The sequence below is a fragment of the Cetorhinus maximus genome, chromosome 9 (assembly GCF_964194155.1).
Source record: "Cetorhinus maximus chromosome 9, sCetMax3.hap1.1, whole genome shotgun sequence".
Taxonomy (NCBI): Eukaryota; Metazoa; Chordata; class Chondrichthyes; order Lamniformes; family Cetorhinidae; genus Cetorhinus; species Cetorhinus maximus.
The window spans coordinates 7,628,688-7,648,958 of NC_135887.1; the positions used below are offsets into that span (position 1 = coordinate 7,628,688).

General features: G+C 43.2%; 1 protein-coding gene across 1 annotated transcript in view; it reads right to left on the minus strand.

Moving 5' to 3' along the window:
- Window positions 1-20,271, minus strand: part of LOC144684285 (EF-hand calcium-binding domain-containing protein 5-like) — a 207,835-nt gene that overhangs the window by 39,582 nt on the left and 147,982 nt on the right. The window contains exons 10-12 of the mRNA XM_078547914.1: window positions 14,833-15,002; window positions 8,348-8,567; window positions 794-946 (exon numbers count right to left, since the gene is read on the minus strand). Of these exons, the coding sequence (XP_078404040.1) occupies window positions 794-946; window positions 8,348-8,567; window positions 14,833-15,002 (543 nt within the window). The remainder of the gene's footprint in view (window positions 1-793; window positions 947-8,347; window positions 8,568-14,832; window positions 15,003-20,271) is intronic.

Below are 20,271 nucleotides of genomic sequence, written 5' to 3' on the forward strand. Positions count from 1 at the left end.
TCAGGCAAGAGGAGGAACCTCCTGCTGCCAAGCCTGGGAAACAGGATCTGCCGCCATTCTCAGACAGCCTGGAAGAGAACCTGCAGGGAGGCATTGCTGAACCATGGGGCCACTCTTTGTTTGCACTCAGGCATTTGCCACTTTTGTACAGGGTGGCAGTAGCTCCAGGGATCAACAGGCGGAGAGAGGGTGGCAGCAGCTGCAGGGATCAACAGATGGAGAGGTGACGACAGCAGAGCCAGGGATCAGCAGGTGGAGAGAGGGTGGCAGCAGATCCAGGGTCCAACTGGTGGTGTGGGGGTAACAGCAATTGCAATTCCCAAAACATCCTCTCAGACAGTGATACTAACACTGCTGCCTTGCAGGAAATGATTGCCTGTCCAATTGCCCTTTAAATCGGGCGCCCGGGCCTTCAACTCCATGAAGTAATGGTGGGGGTGTTGACTTCCTCTCCACTCCCAGAATATGATTTGCAGAGCTCCTCATGCATGAATACCCAATTGTCTGGCTGCCACGTGATCACACTGCTTGATTTGGTGCAAAATTTAAAGTGTTTTTGGGAAAGGGGAAAACCCCACCACAGACAATACTAGATCTTTGTGGGAAGCTTTGAGGACTTACCGGACCATTTGATATTTCCAACTTAAAAGTAATTGTACTGAACTGCAGAAACAGCCACATTGAACCTTGACTGACAGCACAAATGAAATTAAAGCGCAATGCAAACCTTAAAGAACAATTATGTTCTGCTAAACTATCTGTGAAAGGCTGATGAGTGAAGTAAATGGAATACCTTGCTACTTAAAGGTTCCGCCAGGTAGGTGATTACAGTCTCGATATTTTGTGTTTGGTTAAATAGCCACAATACAGCACTATCCACAGCTTTCAGGATGTTGTTCCGGACTTGGACATGATGATAGGCAATACTAAATGCCTTTGCTACACCCTAAGAATCAAATTGGATTGGATGTGTTTTAATTTCTCTTACAAATGTTCAACTTACAAACAGAGCAAAAAGAATAAAAGTGCACATTAAGCGTAAAGGTGCAATTAATGCTCCTCAAAGCACCTCAAATGTAATATCAGTTTGCTTACAGTTGTACATTTTTGCAAAGTATGGCTTGTCCATTGCCTTACCATTAGAAACAAAAATCATTTGGGAAGTACAAATGTGGCATGTACTGGCTAAGCTAATTCAAGTATTTTCCTTATATCATCAATCTTCATGTTTGGGCCCTGACGAGTGTCATTAAGTTATGTGACCCTTGGAAGGAGATCCTGTGCTCACTTGACATCCATGTAGACATACATAGTTCCAATGGATGGTCCCTGAATAACGATATGGAGCTGTTTTTTCCCTCCACTGGCTAATGGTGCTGAAGCTAATTGCAACACCTACCATGCTACCATGACTAAGGTCAGCTTCAGATTAAAGCTAGGACATACATCAGTATGTTGAAGCATCACTCCATGCACCACATTTACCCACTAGGTAACCATGTATCATATATTATCATCTAACCCTCAATACATGCTTGTGAATTAAATTAATGTGTAATAAAGAAAGGAAGATTAAAGAAAAGAGGAATTGAAGAGTGTCAACTGTGGCTCAGTTTACAGCACTCTTGCCTCTGAGTGTCAAAGTTCTGGGTTCACTTCAGGGCTTCAGTTCAAAAATCAAAGCTGACACTCCACTGCAGTATTGAGGGAGTGCTGCACTGTAGGAGGTGCAGTCTTTCGGATAAGACGTTAGACTGAGGGCCATGTCTGTCTAGTTCAGGTGGATGTGAAAGATCCAATGGTACTATTGCAAAGAACAGCAGAGATGCTATGCCTGGTGTCCTGGCCAATATTTATCCCTCAATTAACATCACAAAATGAAATAGACTTTCTGGTCATTATCACATTGCTGTTTGTGGGAGCTTGCTGTTTAAATTGGCTGTCATGTTTCCTACATCACAACAGTAACTATAGTTCAAAAGTACTTAAGTGGTCGTAAAGTGCTTTGTGATGTCTGGTAGTCATTAAAAGTGTTATGTAAATGCAAATATTTCTTTCTTTCTTATTAATTTCCCTGACACTGAGTCAATATAGTATCATCATAGATTAATAGTCTCCTTTGTTTTACACACTCTTTATGGAAAGTTAAAAAATTTACATATCAACTATCAGTCACACAGTGCTTACCCTTGTTCTGCTGTTATCACATCCTCCTTTCTTACTTTTATGCCACTGTCAGCACCTTTTTTAGCTCTTACCACCACCATTAATACTCCCTTTGTCCTTTTGCTCATGACATCTTTGTCAATCCCTCCTTTGCCCCGACCTATCGCTGGCCTTCTATCCAGCTTCACCTGCTCCCCCCACCGCCCCTTAAACAGTATAAATTTCATCACATTTCTACTTCACTTTAGCTCTGAAGAAGGGCCATATGGATTTGAAATGTTAACTCTGTTTCTCTCTCCACAGATGCTGTTAGACCTGCTGAGTTTTTCCTGCATTTTCTGTTTTTGTTTCAGGACTCATGCTTAGATGAAATAATAGAAAACCCTAAATGTCTGCTGCAGACTTTATTTTAAAAACACTTTCATTTATAAAAACACATTCACTATATTTACATTCATTCAACTACATAATTCCTTATAAGAACAAACAATTCATTCATCTGCATAATCCCTTATAAGACAAAAATTGGAATTCATAATCCTACTTCAAAGTGCCTATATGCACTTGGAGCTATCACTCAAACTGTGAAATGGAAGACACCCTACTGGAAGGCTGTGAAATCAATCATGCAGCACTAATCCAGTAATGGAAGTCTGCAGGCTTATGTCAACAGACAGAGTGAAATAGCAAGCAATGATGTTTTAAAAAAACACACCATACTTCTTTTTCAAAGATCTGAAGGGCAGGAGTTTTAAATGCCTTAACAGATACTTTTGATAGTTGCCTTTGACATTTCCTTTTGACATTTTTGAGTTTTAACAGCTCTTCCTGACAGCTCTCTTGACAGTTCCAATGAGTTTACGCTCCCTTTATGCATATTTATGTCCACTTTTAATAATCCCAAAGAACACCTAACCTCTCCAAACAGCAGCTTACCTCTCCCAAAGGTGTCCTGGGACTATATCCAAAGGCATGCCCTACATCTCCAAAAGGATACCCTATCTCTCCAAAAGACTTCATGAAGCTTAGACCTGCTCCAGCCAGGTCTAATCTGCACATGTCATACTTCCCACTGCTGGCAAATGAAAATCAGACATGATTGAAGGCAGCTGCTGTTTCATACATTTCCGCCTGGCCCCCATTTTGGACCCTTCTGCCATTTCTGCAAGCAAAAATCTAGGCCACAGTCTTTTCAATTTGAAATAAGTGTGCTTTCAAATGTCTCCTTTCTGAATGAACAGTTATAACATTATTGATTTGAGGGCTCTTTCTCCCTCCTATTTTTACCATATATTTTATTTTTCCAGCTGAGCAATTCAACATGTTGCTTTAAACAAGAACTCCGAATTTTATTTCAGTAGTTATCTGTCTGATGTTTGTAATTATACACTTGTCTGTTAGTGGAAAAAAGTAATTTGCAGGCTATTGTTGCACAGTAGCTGATAATCTATTCTGACATCACAGTCACAAATAGTCACCATGGCATCCAACTATGCTATAATCTTTAATGATGTCACAATATCCAGACTTGGGCTGACAGGCCAGGCAATGACCATCTCCAACAAGATAAAATCTAACCATCGTCCCTTGACTGAACCCTCCACTATCAACATCGTCAGGGGTTACCATTGACCAGAAACTGAACTGGAGTAACCATATAAATACTGTGGCTGCAAGACCAGGTCAGAGGTTAGAAATCCTGCAGCACGTAACTGACCTCCTGACTCCCCAAAGCCTGTTCATCATCTACAAGACACAAGTTAGGAGTGTGATAGAATACTCTCCACTTGCCTGGATGAGAGCAGCTCCAACAACATCCAAGAAACTCAACACCACCCAGGATAAAGCAGCCTGCTGGATTGGCACTCCATCCACAAACATTCACTCCCTCCACCACCTACACACAGTGGCAGCAGTGTGTACCATCTATAAGATGCACTGCAGGAATTCACCAAGGCTTTTTAGATAGCACCTTCCGAATCCATGACCACTACCATCTAGAAGGACAAGGGCAGCAGATGCATGGGAACACCACCACCTGGAAGTTCCCCTCCAAGCCACTCACCACCCTCACTTGGAAACTCCCTCCCTAACAGCATTGTGGGTGTACCTTCACCACATTGGCTGCAGCGGTTCATGAAGTCAGCTCAACACCACCTTCTCAAAGGCAATTAGGGATGGGCAATAAATGTCAGCCTAGCCAGTGATGCCTACATTCCATGAATGAATTTTAAAAAACACTAGCTAGCATGTGACTGGTTTGATAATATTCTTTTGTGTAAGTCGACCATTATTGATTTCCTCAGCACTGAAGGAGGCAAGGGCAGGATAATAATGTTTTCGTCATGGGAAGTTGCTGCCTTTTCAAGCTAAATGTGGCTAAGCTCTTACAACCATACAGGGAGGTTACAACAGCCAGCATGTGGCAAATTATGACTTGTCAGCAAAAACGTATTAGCAAACTTGTGCAGACACAATTATCTATCTGTTGCTCTAGGATTACAGACTCTGTCGTGTGATGTAACTAGGGAAGATTTGATAGCATGTAGAATCTTAGGTAGTGCAAACCCATTCCTTCCAGAAGTGGCTCTGTATTTAAAGAAGCATAACAGCAAAGTTAAAGAAATCAGGACAAAAATGCAAAGTAACCTGAGAAAAGACAAACCGCAACTGTTGCCTCAGAAAAATCTAGCAATGGGTTAATTTAGAATAAATTTGTAATTTGCATAAAAATATTATGTGCATTTGCTTCAATAACAACTTTTATTTATCTAGCACCTTTAACAGAAAGTATCCCAAGGTTCTTTATCAAACAAAATTTGATATGATGCCATATAAGGAGATATTAGACCGGGTGACCAAAAAATAATCAGAGGTAGGTTTTAAGAAGGGTCTTAAAGGAGGAAAGAAAGGTAGAGAGGCAGAGATATTTAGGGGGGTGGTGGTGGTGGTGGGGGTGGAATTCCAAAGGGACTTGGCAGCTGAAGGCATAGTTACCAATGGTGGAGTGATTAAAATCAAAAGGCCCGAATTGATGGACTGCAGGGATCTCGTGAGCTGCAATGCAGGAGGAGGTCATCGAGATAGGGAGGAATGAGACCTCCCCTGGGAACCGGCTGAGGGGCCACACAGGTTTATTTGGCAGTCTCCCTATGCAGTGGTAGCCCCTCCAGTCAGCGGGAATCTGCACCGCTACCATTTCTGCCGTTGATAATATCCCTTGGTGGCAGGAAGATGTTGGGCTCCCTTCCTGATGTCTTCCACTGCCATTTTGTGAACCCTCCTGCCTCCCAGCCTGTCTCCAGGGTGCTTGTAAAATCCAGCCCATAGAGTACAAAAGGAAGGAAGTTACGTTGAATCTTTATCAATTTCTGCTTCAGCCTCAACTGAATTATTGTGTTCAATTCACGGCACCACTCTGTAGGAAGGTGTAAAGGCTTTAGGGAGTGCACAGAAGAGTTACGAGAATGATTCCAGGGATGAGGAGCTTCAACTATGTGGACTGGAGAAGCCGGGGTTAGTCTCCTTAAAGAAGTTTGAGATGGGCATTTAATAGAATTGTTCAAAATCATGAGGGGTCTATACAAAATAGACTAAGACAAATTGTTCCCATTGGCAGAAGGCTCGAGTACTAGAGGATACGGATTTAAGGTAAGTGGCAAAAGAACAAAAGATGACAAGAGGAAAAACTTTTTAAAGTAGTGTGTGATTACATAGGCACAGGCTCAATGGGCCAAAAGGCCTCCCTCCTCTTGTGCTGTAATCATTCTGCAATTCAATGATTCTGAAATCGCGACTACTAAAAACAAGTAGGCAAACATAATGTATCTTCAATAAAGATCATTTAATGGATTTTCTGTACTTAGTAAACTGTTCAGTTGGTATAAATGTTGAAGAACTCTTAATTCTGCTGTGATATGTATAAACAAAATGAAAGGTGGCTGACTAATGGCAAAAAAGTAGATTTACTTACAGGTAGGAAAATATGAACTTGTGTTTGTATAGTGCTTTTCATGACTTCAGAACATCCCAAAAAGTGTTACACAGCCAAAAAACTACTTTTGAAGTTTAATCACTGTTGTAGGGAAATGTGGCAGCAAAATTTAACTTGCCTTTCTTCTCTAGATACTCATTGAACTACAGCATTTCTGCTTTCTCTTCTAAAATTGCCTAATTTGCTTCTTTCACAAGGGATTTTTTTCTAGCTAAAAACCATTGCTTTGCAAGCAAAATATATCAGAGCCTAAATTCAACAACGCTCACTCATTGTATGGGTCTAAAATTGGCACAATGATAACCAATTTACCAGGCAGTAACCTGCACGCAATTTGCACAGATGATAAAGCCACTGCTAAATTGGCTCAGGCTTTTTATTAGGTGGCCATCAGGGATCACAGGCCTCATTTCAGTAATAAAGTTCCTGGAGACTGGAACCATTTTGGATTGGGATGGCTAAAACTATTTGTCCTAGTCAGAGTTTGTGCTACTCAAAGTATTTCCAAGTCATAGAAACATACATAGAAACTAGGAGCAGATTAGGCTATTCGGCCCTTTGAGCCTGCTCTACCATTCATTATGATCATGGCTGATCATCCAACTCAATAGCCTGCTCCTGCTTTCTCCCCATATCCTTTGAACCCTTTCGCCCCAAGAGCTATATCCAACTCCTTCTTGAAAACATACAATGTTTTGGCCTCAACTACTTTCTGTGGTAGCGAATTCCACAGGCTCACCACTCTCTGGGTGAAGAAATTTCTCCTCATCTCAGTCGTAAATGGTCTACCCCATATCCTCAGACTGTGACCCCTGGTTCTGGACTCCCCTCAGAGTCCTGAGCAATGTAACAAGAGTCCTAAAAAGGGACAGCTGTAGATTGCTCAAAAAAGGGCTTCAAAGTTTTGCTTTTTAATAATTGAAATAATTAGATAATTGTTCCACTTTTTTTAACATTTTTTTCCAATTGAGTAAGAGAAACCAGATGAACTTAAACATGTACAAGGTAATAATGCTTATAGACCACAGTATATTATGTACAGTAATAAAGTGCAGGAATGATTATAATGCAATATAACAGGTGGAGATTAGAGTTAAAGGCCTAAAGATTTGAATGTAGCTTCTTGTGGAGTTAGAAGAAGAAGAAATGAAGGTCCCATCCTCACTCTTTAATCAACTCCTCCTACTACCACTCCACTTTGCCTCTGGGCTTCAGTACATGACGAAATTGGTAAAGACCCAACAGATGAGTTGTCAGGGCACCTGATTGGTACTTGCAACTCTGAATGTTATGATGAGACCCAAGGTTGAATTGAATATGATCCCCAGACCTTTCTGTTCAGGCACATGGTCTCTGTGGGGCCTGAATACTTCCACACACTAATGAAGCAAGGAGCCATTCTGTTGGTTTTCTTTCTTTTGCCTGGTGCCAATAATTTAGCAATTAAGTATTGTTTTTAAAGTTTTTTTCATGTTGTTTAATCTAAGGTTCATATTTAAATAACTTACAAAATAGACTTGTTGATTACAGTTTAATACAATAGTAAGTTCTTCAGCATCCTTTTTCTGATAGCTCAAATTATGGTAAAGAAACTGACAGAATTGGAAGTATAATGAAACATTTGGGAGGATGAGCCCTGAGGAATCACTGTTCCATACACTTTGTCAGATTAGACTTCTCAGTTCATGAAATAGCATTTGTTATGCTAATTTGTTTAGGTAAATTTTTCAAAATGCTTTGTACATGCCATTATTGTAGACGTAGGTTTAACTGATTAAACAAACAGGTTAATAGACCAGTCTCTAAATAAGGGCAGGATCTTGTGGCCCCTCCCACTGGCGGGATCTCCTGGTCCCACCAGAGTCAATGGACGTTTGGCCGCATCCGTTGCCGCGGGACCTGTTGGAAAATCCCAGCCTAAGTAACTGCCATAAAATAGATGCATCACAATTGTAGCAACCATATACTTAAAGATGATTTAGCAAGATCTCAACAAAGAAAGGGCAGCTAGTTATTTGTTACATCACTTTTCAAACAGCTAAGAATCCTCAGAGCAGCATTAAACACAAGCAATCTGCTCATTGCACTTTCTGCTGATTTTCCATGGTGCTTTCTGCCCAGTTCTGACCTTCTCGTAAGATTAATGAGGGCTGGAATTTAGGCTCCCACCTGGTATTGCATACTCACCTGGTAAAAATTGATCTCATGAGTACTGAAGTACCTCTCACAGTGATCTCGCAGTGTGTCTACACCGATGACTCCAAACGCTCTGTTGTGCTGATCCTTCAGTGGGATCACAAGGAAGGATCCGTTTATTTTTTCCCGATGGCAGTTCCATATATGAACTTTGCCGTGTTCCTGAACTTTGAGGATGTGCAGTGGTTTCCCTTCATCAATTGCAGAAAAACTAGATTTAAAAAAGAGAGAATAGACAAATGATTGATTAATGAACCACTTTCGTTTTCTATTTATCAAAGTGAGTGTTACACTTCACATAGCCAGGCAGTGAAGGAGAGAACTACAGCCTACACCCTTTTATGCGCTTATAAGCTTTTAGTTACAGAGACACAAATTGTACATTATACACCCAAGATCCAACAACCACAGTTTTCAGCCGGCTCCAGTACATATGAGCACAAGTGAATCCCCACTCAATGCACATCTCCTGATTATAATTAAGCACCCAATTAATATCATTTAACAGTGAGCGTGTTGGTGGGAATTGCAACATTTTTCATCTTGGACATCCAGGGTCAGCACCGAGCATCCAAGTCAGGTGTAGCACAATTAAATTCCTAGCAAAGCTCTACTTTTCCCCAGCAAGTGTTTCAGTAGCAACCTTACAAAAGTAACTCTTCTGCACCTGTGTGATATTCTTCACTGAGTATATAGCCAGCATAATGACAATTTAATTATCAGCAGTCTGCCCATATCCACCGGGTATTGAGGTGACTCTTCCCACATCCATCTCACATAAATCAATTTGCATCCATTTTTTTTGGTGCTGAATCCCCTTAAAGTACCAAAGTGGTGGTTGCAGTCTGCGTCCACGCTTTTGGGGGAAATTGCATTGGACACCACGGACAGAATTTTTCCCTCGTTGGGCGGGCAGGTGTGTGCCCGACCTGAACAGCAGTAAAATAGTGTGTGATGTTGGGCGAGCGTTCCGACATCACGCACTCGCGCGATATTTCGCTCGGCGAGCGCGCGTGAGAGGCAGCAGCATGCCCGCTGACAATTAAGAGGCCTATGCATTTTTTGCGAAACCTCATCCACGGGCGGGATGAGGTTTCGACCAGAGATTAAAAAGAAAAAGTTTTAAAACTCATTTTTAACCTGTCCCTGCTCATGTGACAGAGTCACATGAGGGGTCATGTTTTCCTTATTTTTCAATTCTTTATTTGTAATCTGTGCCTTCAGGAATCTTTCACCGGTCGCACCCCCGCGCACGCGCACACTTCAGCACTCATCCTCCTCCTGACCCCACCTTGGCAGTGCTGAGCATTTCAGCGCGCCTTTCACACTGGCTGGCCGTTAACTGGCCAGCTAGTGTGAAATCGCGGTCGGAGCCCAATCGCAGGTGGCGGTCAGTTTCACGGCCGCTCCCAGGCCTGCCCACTACACCCGCCCGATGAAATAAAAATTCTGCCCCATATTGCGTTAGCCTGCACATAGTGAACGAGCATCAAAAATATGCAAAGCAGACAGATGTTAATAAGTGTGTAACACTCATTTGACACAAGCTGTGTCATTTTGGCACTCAATGCTCCAGCAAACATCCTCACTTAACCTCGCACAGCTGAACATGCATTCAACACAAGGAAGGACTCTTCACCAGCACTATTAATAAGGATCATCAACTACTTTGGATATGGCCTCCTAGTTGGAAAAATCTACAGGGAGTACTGTGGCATGCGCCTAAGGAGTTTTTGCTGACTTCAAGGCTTCTACACAAACCAGTTGCTTACCAACATGGGTGCACTCAAAGACAGTTCCCTTGGAATTCATCAACCCTTAGAGAATGAACAGAAGCAACACAGAACAGGTCAAATTGCTACAAAAGGGAGGAGAGAGAAAAGGATCTCAGCAAGAGACCATATCCACCCAGGGTGGTCAGGGAGAAATTCTGCCACCTGAACTTCAAATGGCATGTGAGATGTCTGCATTTCATAAAGGACATCATCACTAAAATCTGTCAGCTGCTGGAGCCACAACTATGATCTCGGAGTAGGTCAAGGACTGCATTACTGATGACTGTGAAGTTGACTGTGACAATGAATTTTTATGTGTCCAGCTTTTTAAGGCTGCAGCTGGAGATATCTGCAATATTTTACAGTTTGTTATGCACTGTTGCTTAAGTGAGGCCACTAAGGCTCACTACTCAATGTGAGCTAACTGCATTCCATTCTCTCTTGCCAGAGTTTTGCTAGCATTGCTGGCTTCTCCATTGTGCAGCGTGCCTTGACTACACATGCATTGCTTTGCACATGTCAACTCTACCCTATACCGAAACCAAAAGGGATTCCACTCCCTCAGCATCCAGCTGTTGTGCTGACCACACAGAGTGAATCGCAGCCAAAGAATTACATCAAGTGGCTTCTCTTCCCGCTCTTGCATCTTAACCTCTGGTGTACTGCAAGGATCTATCCCTGGTCCCCTTCTATTTCCTATGTACATGCTGCCCCTCGATAATGTCCTCAGAAAACACAGCGCCAGTTTCCACATATATGCTGAAAATACCCAGCTCTATTTTGGCCCAGATTTTCCATGCCCACCGGCATCGGGCGTGTTCGGTGGCATGAGCGGACAATATGGTGCAATTGGTTTCATGATGGCGCGAAACCAGTTCACGATTGTCCCCTCAATCCGCCTATGGCCACATTCTCTGCCATTGGGTGTCAGGAACTGCATTGTAGTCATCAGCATATCATTATTAGGCCTGCCCGCCGGAATCGTTCCCCCCCCCCTGGATCGTCCGCCCACGTCTGTGGGAAAACACGCTGGTGTAGAACACGCCTTGACAAGTGTAAGTCAGGACTTACCCGCCAGGACCTTGCTCACATTACTGATATCGAGGAGCAGAAGGTGCTGGAGCCCAACAGGAACGGCACCCTGGAGGACCGTCAATGACATGCTGGGTGGATTCTCATGGACATGGCACTGCTGTGAAGTCACAGTTGATGCTCACAACGGATGATGGCTGAGCGGGTGGGACAGGAAGATGTAGGATCAGCTAGGAGAGGAAGAGGTGTCAGGGGGTGAGGTTGGGAGGGGGGAATTAAGGTATCGGGGGTGAGGTTGGGAAGAGGGGAATGAAGGTGTCAGGAGGGTGAGGTTGGGAGGGGGGAATGAAGGTATCGGGGGGGGTGAGGTTTGGAAGGGGGGAATGTAAGTGTTGGGGGGGTGAGGTTGGGAGTGGGGGAACAAAGGTGTCAGGGGGGTGAGGTTGGCTGGGGGGGTGAATGAAGCTGTCAGGGTGGAGGTAGAAAGGGGGGAGGGGGTAATGAGGGAGAAGATGGCAACTGAGGAGGTAGGTGTAAGGGTGGGGGGAAGGGCGTAAGGGAAGGAGTGCAAAGAGGGGTAGGGGTGCGGAGAGAGGGAGAGTGTCTGCGGGAAGGAAGGGTGCGGAGAAGGGAGGGTGTCCAGTGGGAGGAAGGGGTGCAGAGAGGAGAGGGAATAAGGTTGGAGGAAGAAGTAAGAGTGGAGGAAGGAGTCAGGAAGGCTGGAGGAAGAAGTGAGGCTGGAGGAAGATGTAAGGGTAGAGGTAGTAGTCAGGAAGGGGGAGGGACTAAGTGAGGGAGAGAGTCCGCTGTGGGTGGGAGGGAAGGGGTTCCAGGGGGTGTAGGGGTTCTGGGGAGGAAGGTGTTCGGGGGGAAGGGGTGTGACGGGGGGAAGGGGTGCGAAGGTGGGTATGTGCAGGTGAATGTGCACAGAAGGGGTCAGATAGGTCCTTGTCTGCCTCCTGGGGAGTGAACTGAGGGTGGGTGTGGTATGGAGGAAGGGTGAGAATGACCAAGGGCAGAGTGAGGCGGTAGCGGGGGAGGGTGAGGGTTTGATAGTAGCGATAGAAGGGACGACAAGGGCTGTCTTTCAAAGCTTCTTTGATCTGAGGAAACTAGATGAATAATTTAAACCTCCCTGGTTTACACTCTAATTTCAAAGCCTTTTCAGAGATGCCTTGTGATAACCCATCTCCTCCAGAAAGATCCAGAGAGGTCAATATAATCCCAAGGAATGAATACCCCTCACCGCCATTCCACTAACACAATAATTCTTCCTCTTTGAACTGTAATTACCCCAGGCCCGTTTGATGAGCTCCTTAGACCAGATGCTCTTTCATTTATAGAGTCATAGAGGTCTACAGCACAGAAAAAGGCCATTTGGCCCATCAAGTCTGCACCAGTCAAACAAGTACCTAACTATTCTAATCCCATTTTCCAGCACTAGGCCCATAGCCTTGTATGTCATGGCATCGCAAGTGCACATCCAAATACTTCTTAAATGTTATGAGGATTTCTGCCTCTACCACCCTTTCAGGTAGTGAGTTCCAGATTCCCACCCCACTCTGGGTGAAAAAATTCTTCCTCACATCCCCTCTGAACCTCCTGCCCCTTACCTTAAATCCATGCCCCCTGGTTATTGATCCCTCCACCTCAATCATGTCCCCCCCTCAATCTCCTCTGCTCCAGGGAAAATAACCGCAGTCTATCCAATCTCGCCTCATAACTAAAACTCTCCAGCCCAGGCAACATCCTGGTAAATCTCCTTTGCACTCTCTCTAGTGTAAACACATCCTTCCTATAATGCAGATTCCAGAACTGCACGCAATACTCTAGCTGTGGCCTAACCAGTGTTTTATACAGTTCCAGCATAACTTCCCTGCTCTTATGTCCTATGCCTTGGCTAATAAAGGCAAGTATCCCATATGCCTTCTTAACCATCTTATCTACCTGTCCCGCCACCTTAAGGGACATGCACACCAAGGTCCCTCTGATCCTCGGTACTTCCCAGGTTCCTACCATTCATCGTGTATTCTCCTGCCTTGTTTGTCTTGCCCAAGTGCATCACCTCACACTTATCCGGATTAAATTCCATTTGCCACTGATCAGCCCATCTGACCAGCCCGTCTATATCCTCCTGTAATCTAAGGCCATCCTCCTAACTATTTACCACCCCATCAATTTTCGTGTCATCCGCGAACTTACTGATCAACCCTCCTACATTCAAGTCTAAATTGTTTACATATACCACAAACAGCAAGGGACCCAACACCGATCCCTGTGGAATCCCACTGGACACAGGCATCCAGTCACAAAAACACCCCTCGACCATCACCCTCTGCTTCCTGCCACTCAGCCAATTCTGGATCCAATTTGCTAAATTGCCTTGGATCCCATGGACTCTTACCTTCATTATCAGTCTCCCATGTGGGACCTTATCAAAAGCCTTGCTGAAGTCCAAGTAGACTACATCAAATGCATTGCCCTCATCTACACACCTGGTCACCTCTTCAAAAAATTCAATCAAATTGGTCAAACATGACCTCCCCTTAACAAAACTATGCTGACTGAACTTGATTAATCCCTGCCTCTCCAAGAGTAGATTAATTCTGTCCCTCAGAATTGCTTCCAATAGTTTCCCCACCACTGAGGTTAGACTGACTGGCCTGTAGTTCCCTGGTTTATCCCTTCCTCCCTTCTTGAATAACAGTACCACACTGGCTGTCCTCCAGTTCTCTGCCACCTCTCCTGTGGCCAGAGAGGTATTGAAAATTATTGCCATTAAAATTTATCTTACATTTAAAAAATTTAATTCCCAAGCTAAATGTTATCCTCTTAAAACATATGAATCATAAAATCAGATATTCAAAACATGTTGGATGAGAAGGAACTTGCTCCAACATTATTTTGGAAGATAGAAACCATTGTCCTCAATCCCTATCACAGAATTCGTTCCCTTGCCAACAGCTTTACCCCTCTCCCTGGCAACTGTCAGAGGCTCAATCAGGCTATTTGTAAAATTGGTGTCATTAAGTTGGGTTTCCTGCCACAAATGCATACCATTACTAAGATTGTCTAATTCCAACTCCATAACATCACCCGATTGCATCCTTGCCTCGGCTTATCTGCTACCAAAACACTCATCATACCCTTGTTACCTCTAAACTTGACAGTTCAAAGGCATTCCTAGCTAGCCTCCTTAGTTCTATACATCACAGACTTGAGGTGATTCAAAACTCTGCTGCCCATGTCCTAACTCACACTAAGCCCTGCTCACCTATCTAACTTGTGCTCACTGACCTACATTGGCTCTTGGCTAAGGATAAGGCAGGCAATATTAGCTCAATGGCCTGCTTTACCCTGCCCAATATTCAGTCCTGTTGAGTGCAATGGAATTGAATGTTGGATGGGGCATATAACCGGCAGCCCATGCAGTACTAACCATTACCCAACACAAATTACTATCTCACTTCATGGGTTGCCTCAGTCCTCTAACATTACCAGATTGTCTTCTTTTTGTTGGCCTACAATTTATTTTAGTCTCTTGGTTGTCAGCTAGCTGCATGCACAAGTAGGATCTGGGTTCAGCATTTCAATCTAAAACAGGTTTGACTATGCATATCCAAAAACAAAAGCTGTTACGTAGAGCCGGCTACAAATGTAAATGCTTACCTTACACCCATGTCTCTGTAGAGTGCCTGATTTAGGACATATGGTGCATCTTCCAGGGTGCAAGCCACATAGTGCAGAAAGTGTTCACCCCTCTCTGGCCTGTGATCATTATGTCTCAGCAGGGCTATGGAAGAACTTATTTCCTTATTGTCACCGTGAGCTTCTGAATCCTGTTGTGGAAAAACGTCCATATTACCATGGAGACAAGGGACATATGAGAATATTTTCCACACAGGAACTCCAGAAAATACTCATATTTCAACCGCTTTAAACAAAGGTGTTCACCAATATCTACAGGTGCTCCATAAAAAATGCAGGTGTAGGAATGATTTCCCAAAGCACTTCCTTTTATAGGCTTGAATGGTTAACAAGCAAGTGACCAATAAACCTCTGAGAAAATACATTACAGTAATTTGAAAGTCTTAACAACTTGTTCCAGACATATTGGGGAATGAAATACTTTAGTCTTATAATGAAATTGGAAATTAATTCATAATTGCTTTCCCCAGTCTGCTTTTCTTGAAAAGTCATGAGTGTTTTTTTTTGTCAAGGTGCGTTTAAGTTTTTGCAACCAATACAGTCCAGATGACTTCTTCATGAACACATTAACAATATCACCATGCACAGCAGCCAAAACAATTCTTCCCCTTTGGTGCCACATTGTGTATTTTTCCTCATAGCACCTTGGCAGCTATTTCATTGCAGTGTGCTATAGGGCAGGCTGGCTGGCTGGCTGTCAAATGAAAGATGACTCTGCAACTGCAGAAGGCACACATCTTTATATGGGCTGGTAAGAAAACCATGCTGCTATTTAATGGCACGTTCAGTATGGTTTGTAGTACTGTAATTGATTAATCACTGATGATTGATCAAATCTGGCTCATCTGAAGATGTACTTTCCAGCCATGGTCAGGAATAAACTGAGGTAAGGTTAGTAAAAACCTGAACTCCTGTTGGCATTACTATCAGATACCCAACCAACAGGGAAAACTGTGCAGGTACGAAAAAAGTGTGCATGTGCAAATACATTTTCAAGTTGGTGTCAGGGAATACAGCGTGAAAAGAAACACCAATTTGCATTTATATAATGGTTTTTAACATAACAAAATATTCCAAGGGCTTGACAGTTGGGGGTCAGGCCCGATCAGGAGTTGGAGGTAGCTAACAGCACAGTGGAGGAGGTAAAGAGAAGTATCAAAGTGAAAGGAGTTGGAAACAGAGTTCCAAAGTGCAGGCTTATGATAGCTTAAGGTTCTGTCATTGACCCTAAAGCCGAAAGTGGCTGAATACACACTGAGCAGAGTTTGAAGAGCAGAGTTTAGAAGTAAGGTCATAGTGCTCACGGAGTTTGCAGCAGTACAGAACAGCGAAACTACTGGAGAAATTTGTCAATATTTTGAAGTCAGTGCATCAAGGGAGAGAAAGGCAGTGGAGAAGGACAATAGGTCATCAGGATTCTATGTTGGATAGAATAAGAGCAGCAGGATTCCAGATGAGGTGAAATTCATGTAAGATAGACCTTTGTAGCTTAGCAAAAAAGGTAAAGGGAAAATGAGTCTGGAGCTAGACTAGTGCTGGTGATCGGGATAAGACTGGTGACATTTCAGAGATCGAAGTGAATGGTGATGGATAGGACATAGAGTTTGAAGCTAGCTCAAGCAACGTTGAGGTTGTACACTGTAAAATTGAACTTGATTTGGCATCCAGGATCAGGGATGGAAAACAAAGGCACAGCATTTCTGGTGTGGACAGAAGATGGCAGGTTTTAACTTGCTGATGTTGATCTGCAGAAAGTGCTGACTCATCTACACTTAATCAGTCAGACAGCAAAGTATCAATCATGGAATTAAGTGTGGTACTGGAAATTTAAAGATGGAAATCATTAGTATAGTATAAGGGTCTGGCATAAATAGGGTTAATGCGGGACTGAGCACAGTAATGTAACAGAAAACATGATCCGCAACTAGAAGTCAGTCTAATGTTGGACAGAGCCATGTACACAAGCAAGCATGGATACAGCTCCTGGCTTGAACCCTCTACTGTGTATATGTACATAGTTCTTGTGGTTAATAAATACATACAATTAGCCTACTTAAGAATATGAAGATTTCATTAAAACTTACTGAAAGGTATCCAACACCTTACAACATGGTGGCAGTGAAAGGAAAAACTCAAAACCTTGCGAAAATGCAGAGAAAAACTTAAATCCTGCAAGACTGAGGAAAAATTCGAAAAAGCATTCTGACCTGAAGAAAGGCTTGAGAAGCAAATGCGCAGGGGAAATTGCCAGGCAAAAGTTCCAAAGAAAAGCTTGGAAGCTGAAGGCAGAAATTTAAAATTCCTCATTGCAGCAGAAGATTCCATAGGATCATTTGGAAGTCCAGCTTCAATTCCCAGAGGGCGGAGTCAGCAGAACTAGCAGGGGTGAGCTAAAACTTTTAAATTCCAGGATACATCAAGTCCTGAGAAACATTTAAATAGTTCAGAGGTCAAAAATAGCCGCTTTAAAACACTATCAGGAAAACTAGATTCCCGAGTCACCGCCTGAACACCTGGCGTTAGAGCTCGTTCCAAAAAGGAAAAGAAAAGAATTAATTCAGAAGAATTATGACTAAAAAAGTCAGCTTTATAGATCAGCAAAGGCCAGAATTTAATGATTTCACAACAGTAAATCATAGCGCTGAAACGGAGAAGTCTGCAGTTAGTTATCCAAGCAGCTATTGTTTAAAATTTTTCAAGGCTGAGTGTGGATGGCATTACAGCAGGATCTCACCAAAACCAGCAAGTGTGTTTAAGTTCTTTGTCTTCAAACAAACAGCACCACCATCTTGAATTTCAGCAACTTCTTAAAGCTGAACCTATACTTTAAAATGTTTTAATCATGGATCAGAAATCCACTCTTCCAGATCAATTTGGACATATCCAAGGACAAGATCAATCACATTATTGGGGACTTTTGAGAAAAAGATTCCTTAGATACATATTTGTTTCAGGTATGGATAAAAAGGCAGAAGTTCAACAAGTTAACACAATGCTTTACTCAGAGGCCCGATAGTGGGCAACATTATTGCTAGACAAGAAATCAGTGAATCATCTGCTAAATTTGAAGAAGTATTAAAATCATTCAATGTTTATTTTAACCTAAGAAGCATCAAAATCCTCAAAAGGGCTAAATTTAATAAGTGTGACCAGCAGCCAGGAGAAACTGGCGACTCATTAGTGAATGATCTGTACAGGATGGCTGAAAGTGCGAAGACCTAAAATCTGAAATTATCACGGAGAGAATAGCTGTAGGAGTAGCGGATGATGCACTCTCAGGCATGCTGCAAGTGAAGGAAGATCGAACCCTTGAGAAAGCTATTCAGGTTGTTAGGCAGTCTGAACTCAGTATGCAGCACAGGCCCATTTTAAGAGGAGAAACTAAACTGTGGTACAAAGGAACCCCCACAGTCCAGTTCTTCAACAGCACAGAAACAGGGACACTCCAGGCCAAGGGCAGCAATATCCTAACCAACCAGTACAGCGACCATGCCAGCACTGTGGAACACAGGCGAGATCAATGTTGTGCAATTTCAGCCCAATGCTTCAAATATAACAGAATTGGACACTTCGGCAAACTGTGCAAGGCCAAACACAGAAGCCCCAAAGATGATTCATGAGGTCGAGACTGTACACCAAGAGGAAACATAGCCATGCTTCTTGGGTGAGGTCAAGGATCCTAGATATTTGTATTGGAATGCAGACATTTGATTAATGGTCATCTCCCAAGCTTCAAATTGGGCACAAGAGCCAAAGAACCATGGATGAAAGGCCTCTGGCTTCGAACAACAGTCACACCATGCCATGGACTCAGAGGAATCCAACTTCTGGTCGTAGCCATAATTCTGGAACCATTAGGGTATGGTGGAAAACAAATCTTCGAGCTGATGTAGGGCATCTGTAACCAGTCTTTTTCTCTCTTGAACAGAGATGCCTGTATAATCTGAATCTCCTCAAAACAGCAGGAGATGTCAAGAGAATCAATGTCGTGAATTATACAGAACTGCAAGTTCCTGAGAGCTCAAACAGGAAAGAGTATCTTGACTGGGACTTCAGCTCTGAACCGTCTTCTCTCTTTGCAGAGTAGGTTTTCCATTTTCTTTACACGTGCCTGAAAGCCCTCATTGGTCAGGCCACCTAACCACTGGGATGGTTATCACGACACCTCCAGTGGAGGATAAATAAGGGAGCAAACAACAACAAGAAGAGCCTCAACGTCCGGCTCTCATGACTGTTGATAAGGTCAACACTGCAAACAGAGAAAATGCTGTAACTCTGGGCCAGCAAAACAGTGCCACAGATGATGCTGGAGCCTAGTAGCAGCCGTTCATTGATGACAGCACAACCCACAGCTTACTAAAAACCACATCCTCATAACAGGAAAGTCCAGCTTCTGTCACAGAGGACATCACGATGACCCACATGACGCAAGAAGATGTGGAAGAAAACGACATGGAGACGAGCACCACATTCGTCCACCTCGCAAGAAATGGGATGGACCAACAACCCATCACCAGGACTGCTGATTCGACAAAGAGCAGTTCAATACCAAGAAGTGAACAAAGACGATAAAAAGACACTTAGATGCCAGAATAATCTCCAAATCAACAGAGTTTATCTGCAACAACAGAGCCTATCACTCCTCCGTCAGCAGTGCGAACAAGATGTGGAAGGGTATTAAGGCCTCCAGACCACCTGAACCTATTATATCAGAGACTTGAAGGGGGCAGACGAGGTAGTAATAATGATGTAAATACAAGTGGTAAACTAGAATAACTTGAAATATGTTGGATGAAGACTTAGGGTGAGAGGCGCAGTATTAGGGTATGACACATATCAGGTTAACGCGGGACTGAGTACAGTATCACCCACACAGTGTTGTAAGAGATCACATGACTTACACCTAGGCATCAGTCTAGTGTTGGACAGAGCCATGTGCACAAGCAAGCATGGAGACTGCTCCTAGCTTAAACCTTTTACTGTATATGTACATAGTTCTTGTGGTTAATAAATACATACAGTTAACCTACTTGAGACTACAAAGATTTCATTAAGACCTACTGAAAAGTATCCAACACCCTACAATAATTAGCATACATGTAAAAGTTGACCTCATGCTTACAGATAAAGTATCTGTAGGACAACATATCAACGATGAGCAGCAGTCATTAAAAAAAGAAACCTTGTGGCATTAAAGAGGTGTCTTTGCAAAAGATGTACTAGCTGATTTGGTACAAATGGAAATGGAACCACGTGAGGGCAAAGCCATATAAGAATGCCACAGAGAATGGCAATGGAAGAACCTTGGAGCGGAAGCATAGGTTGGAGGTTGGGCAATAGTCAAAGAGGACTGATGGATCAAGGGAAGTTTTCCTCAAGGAGCAGTTTTTAAAGTAGCGG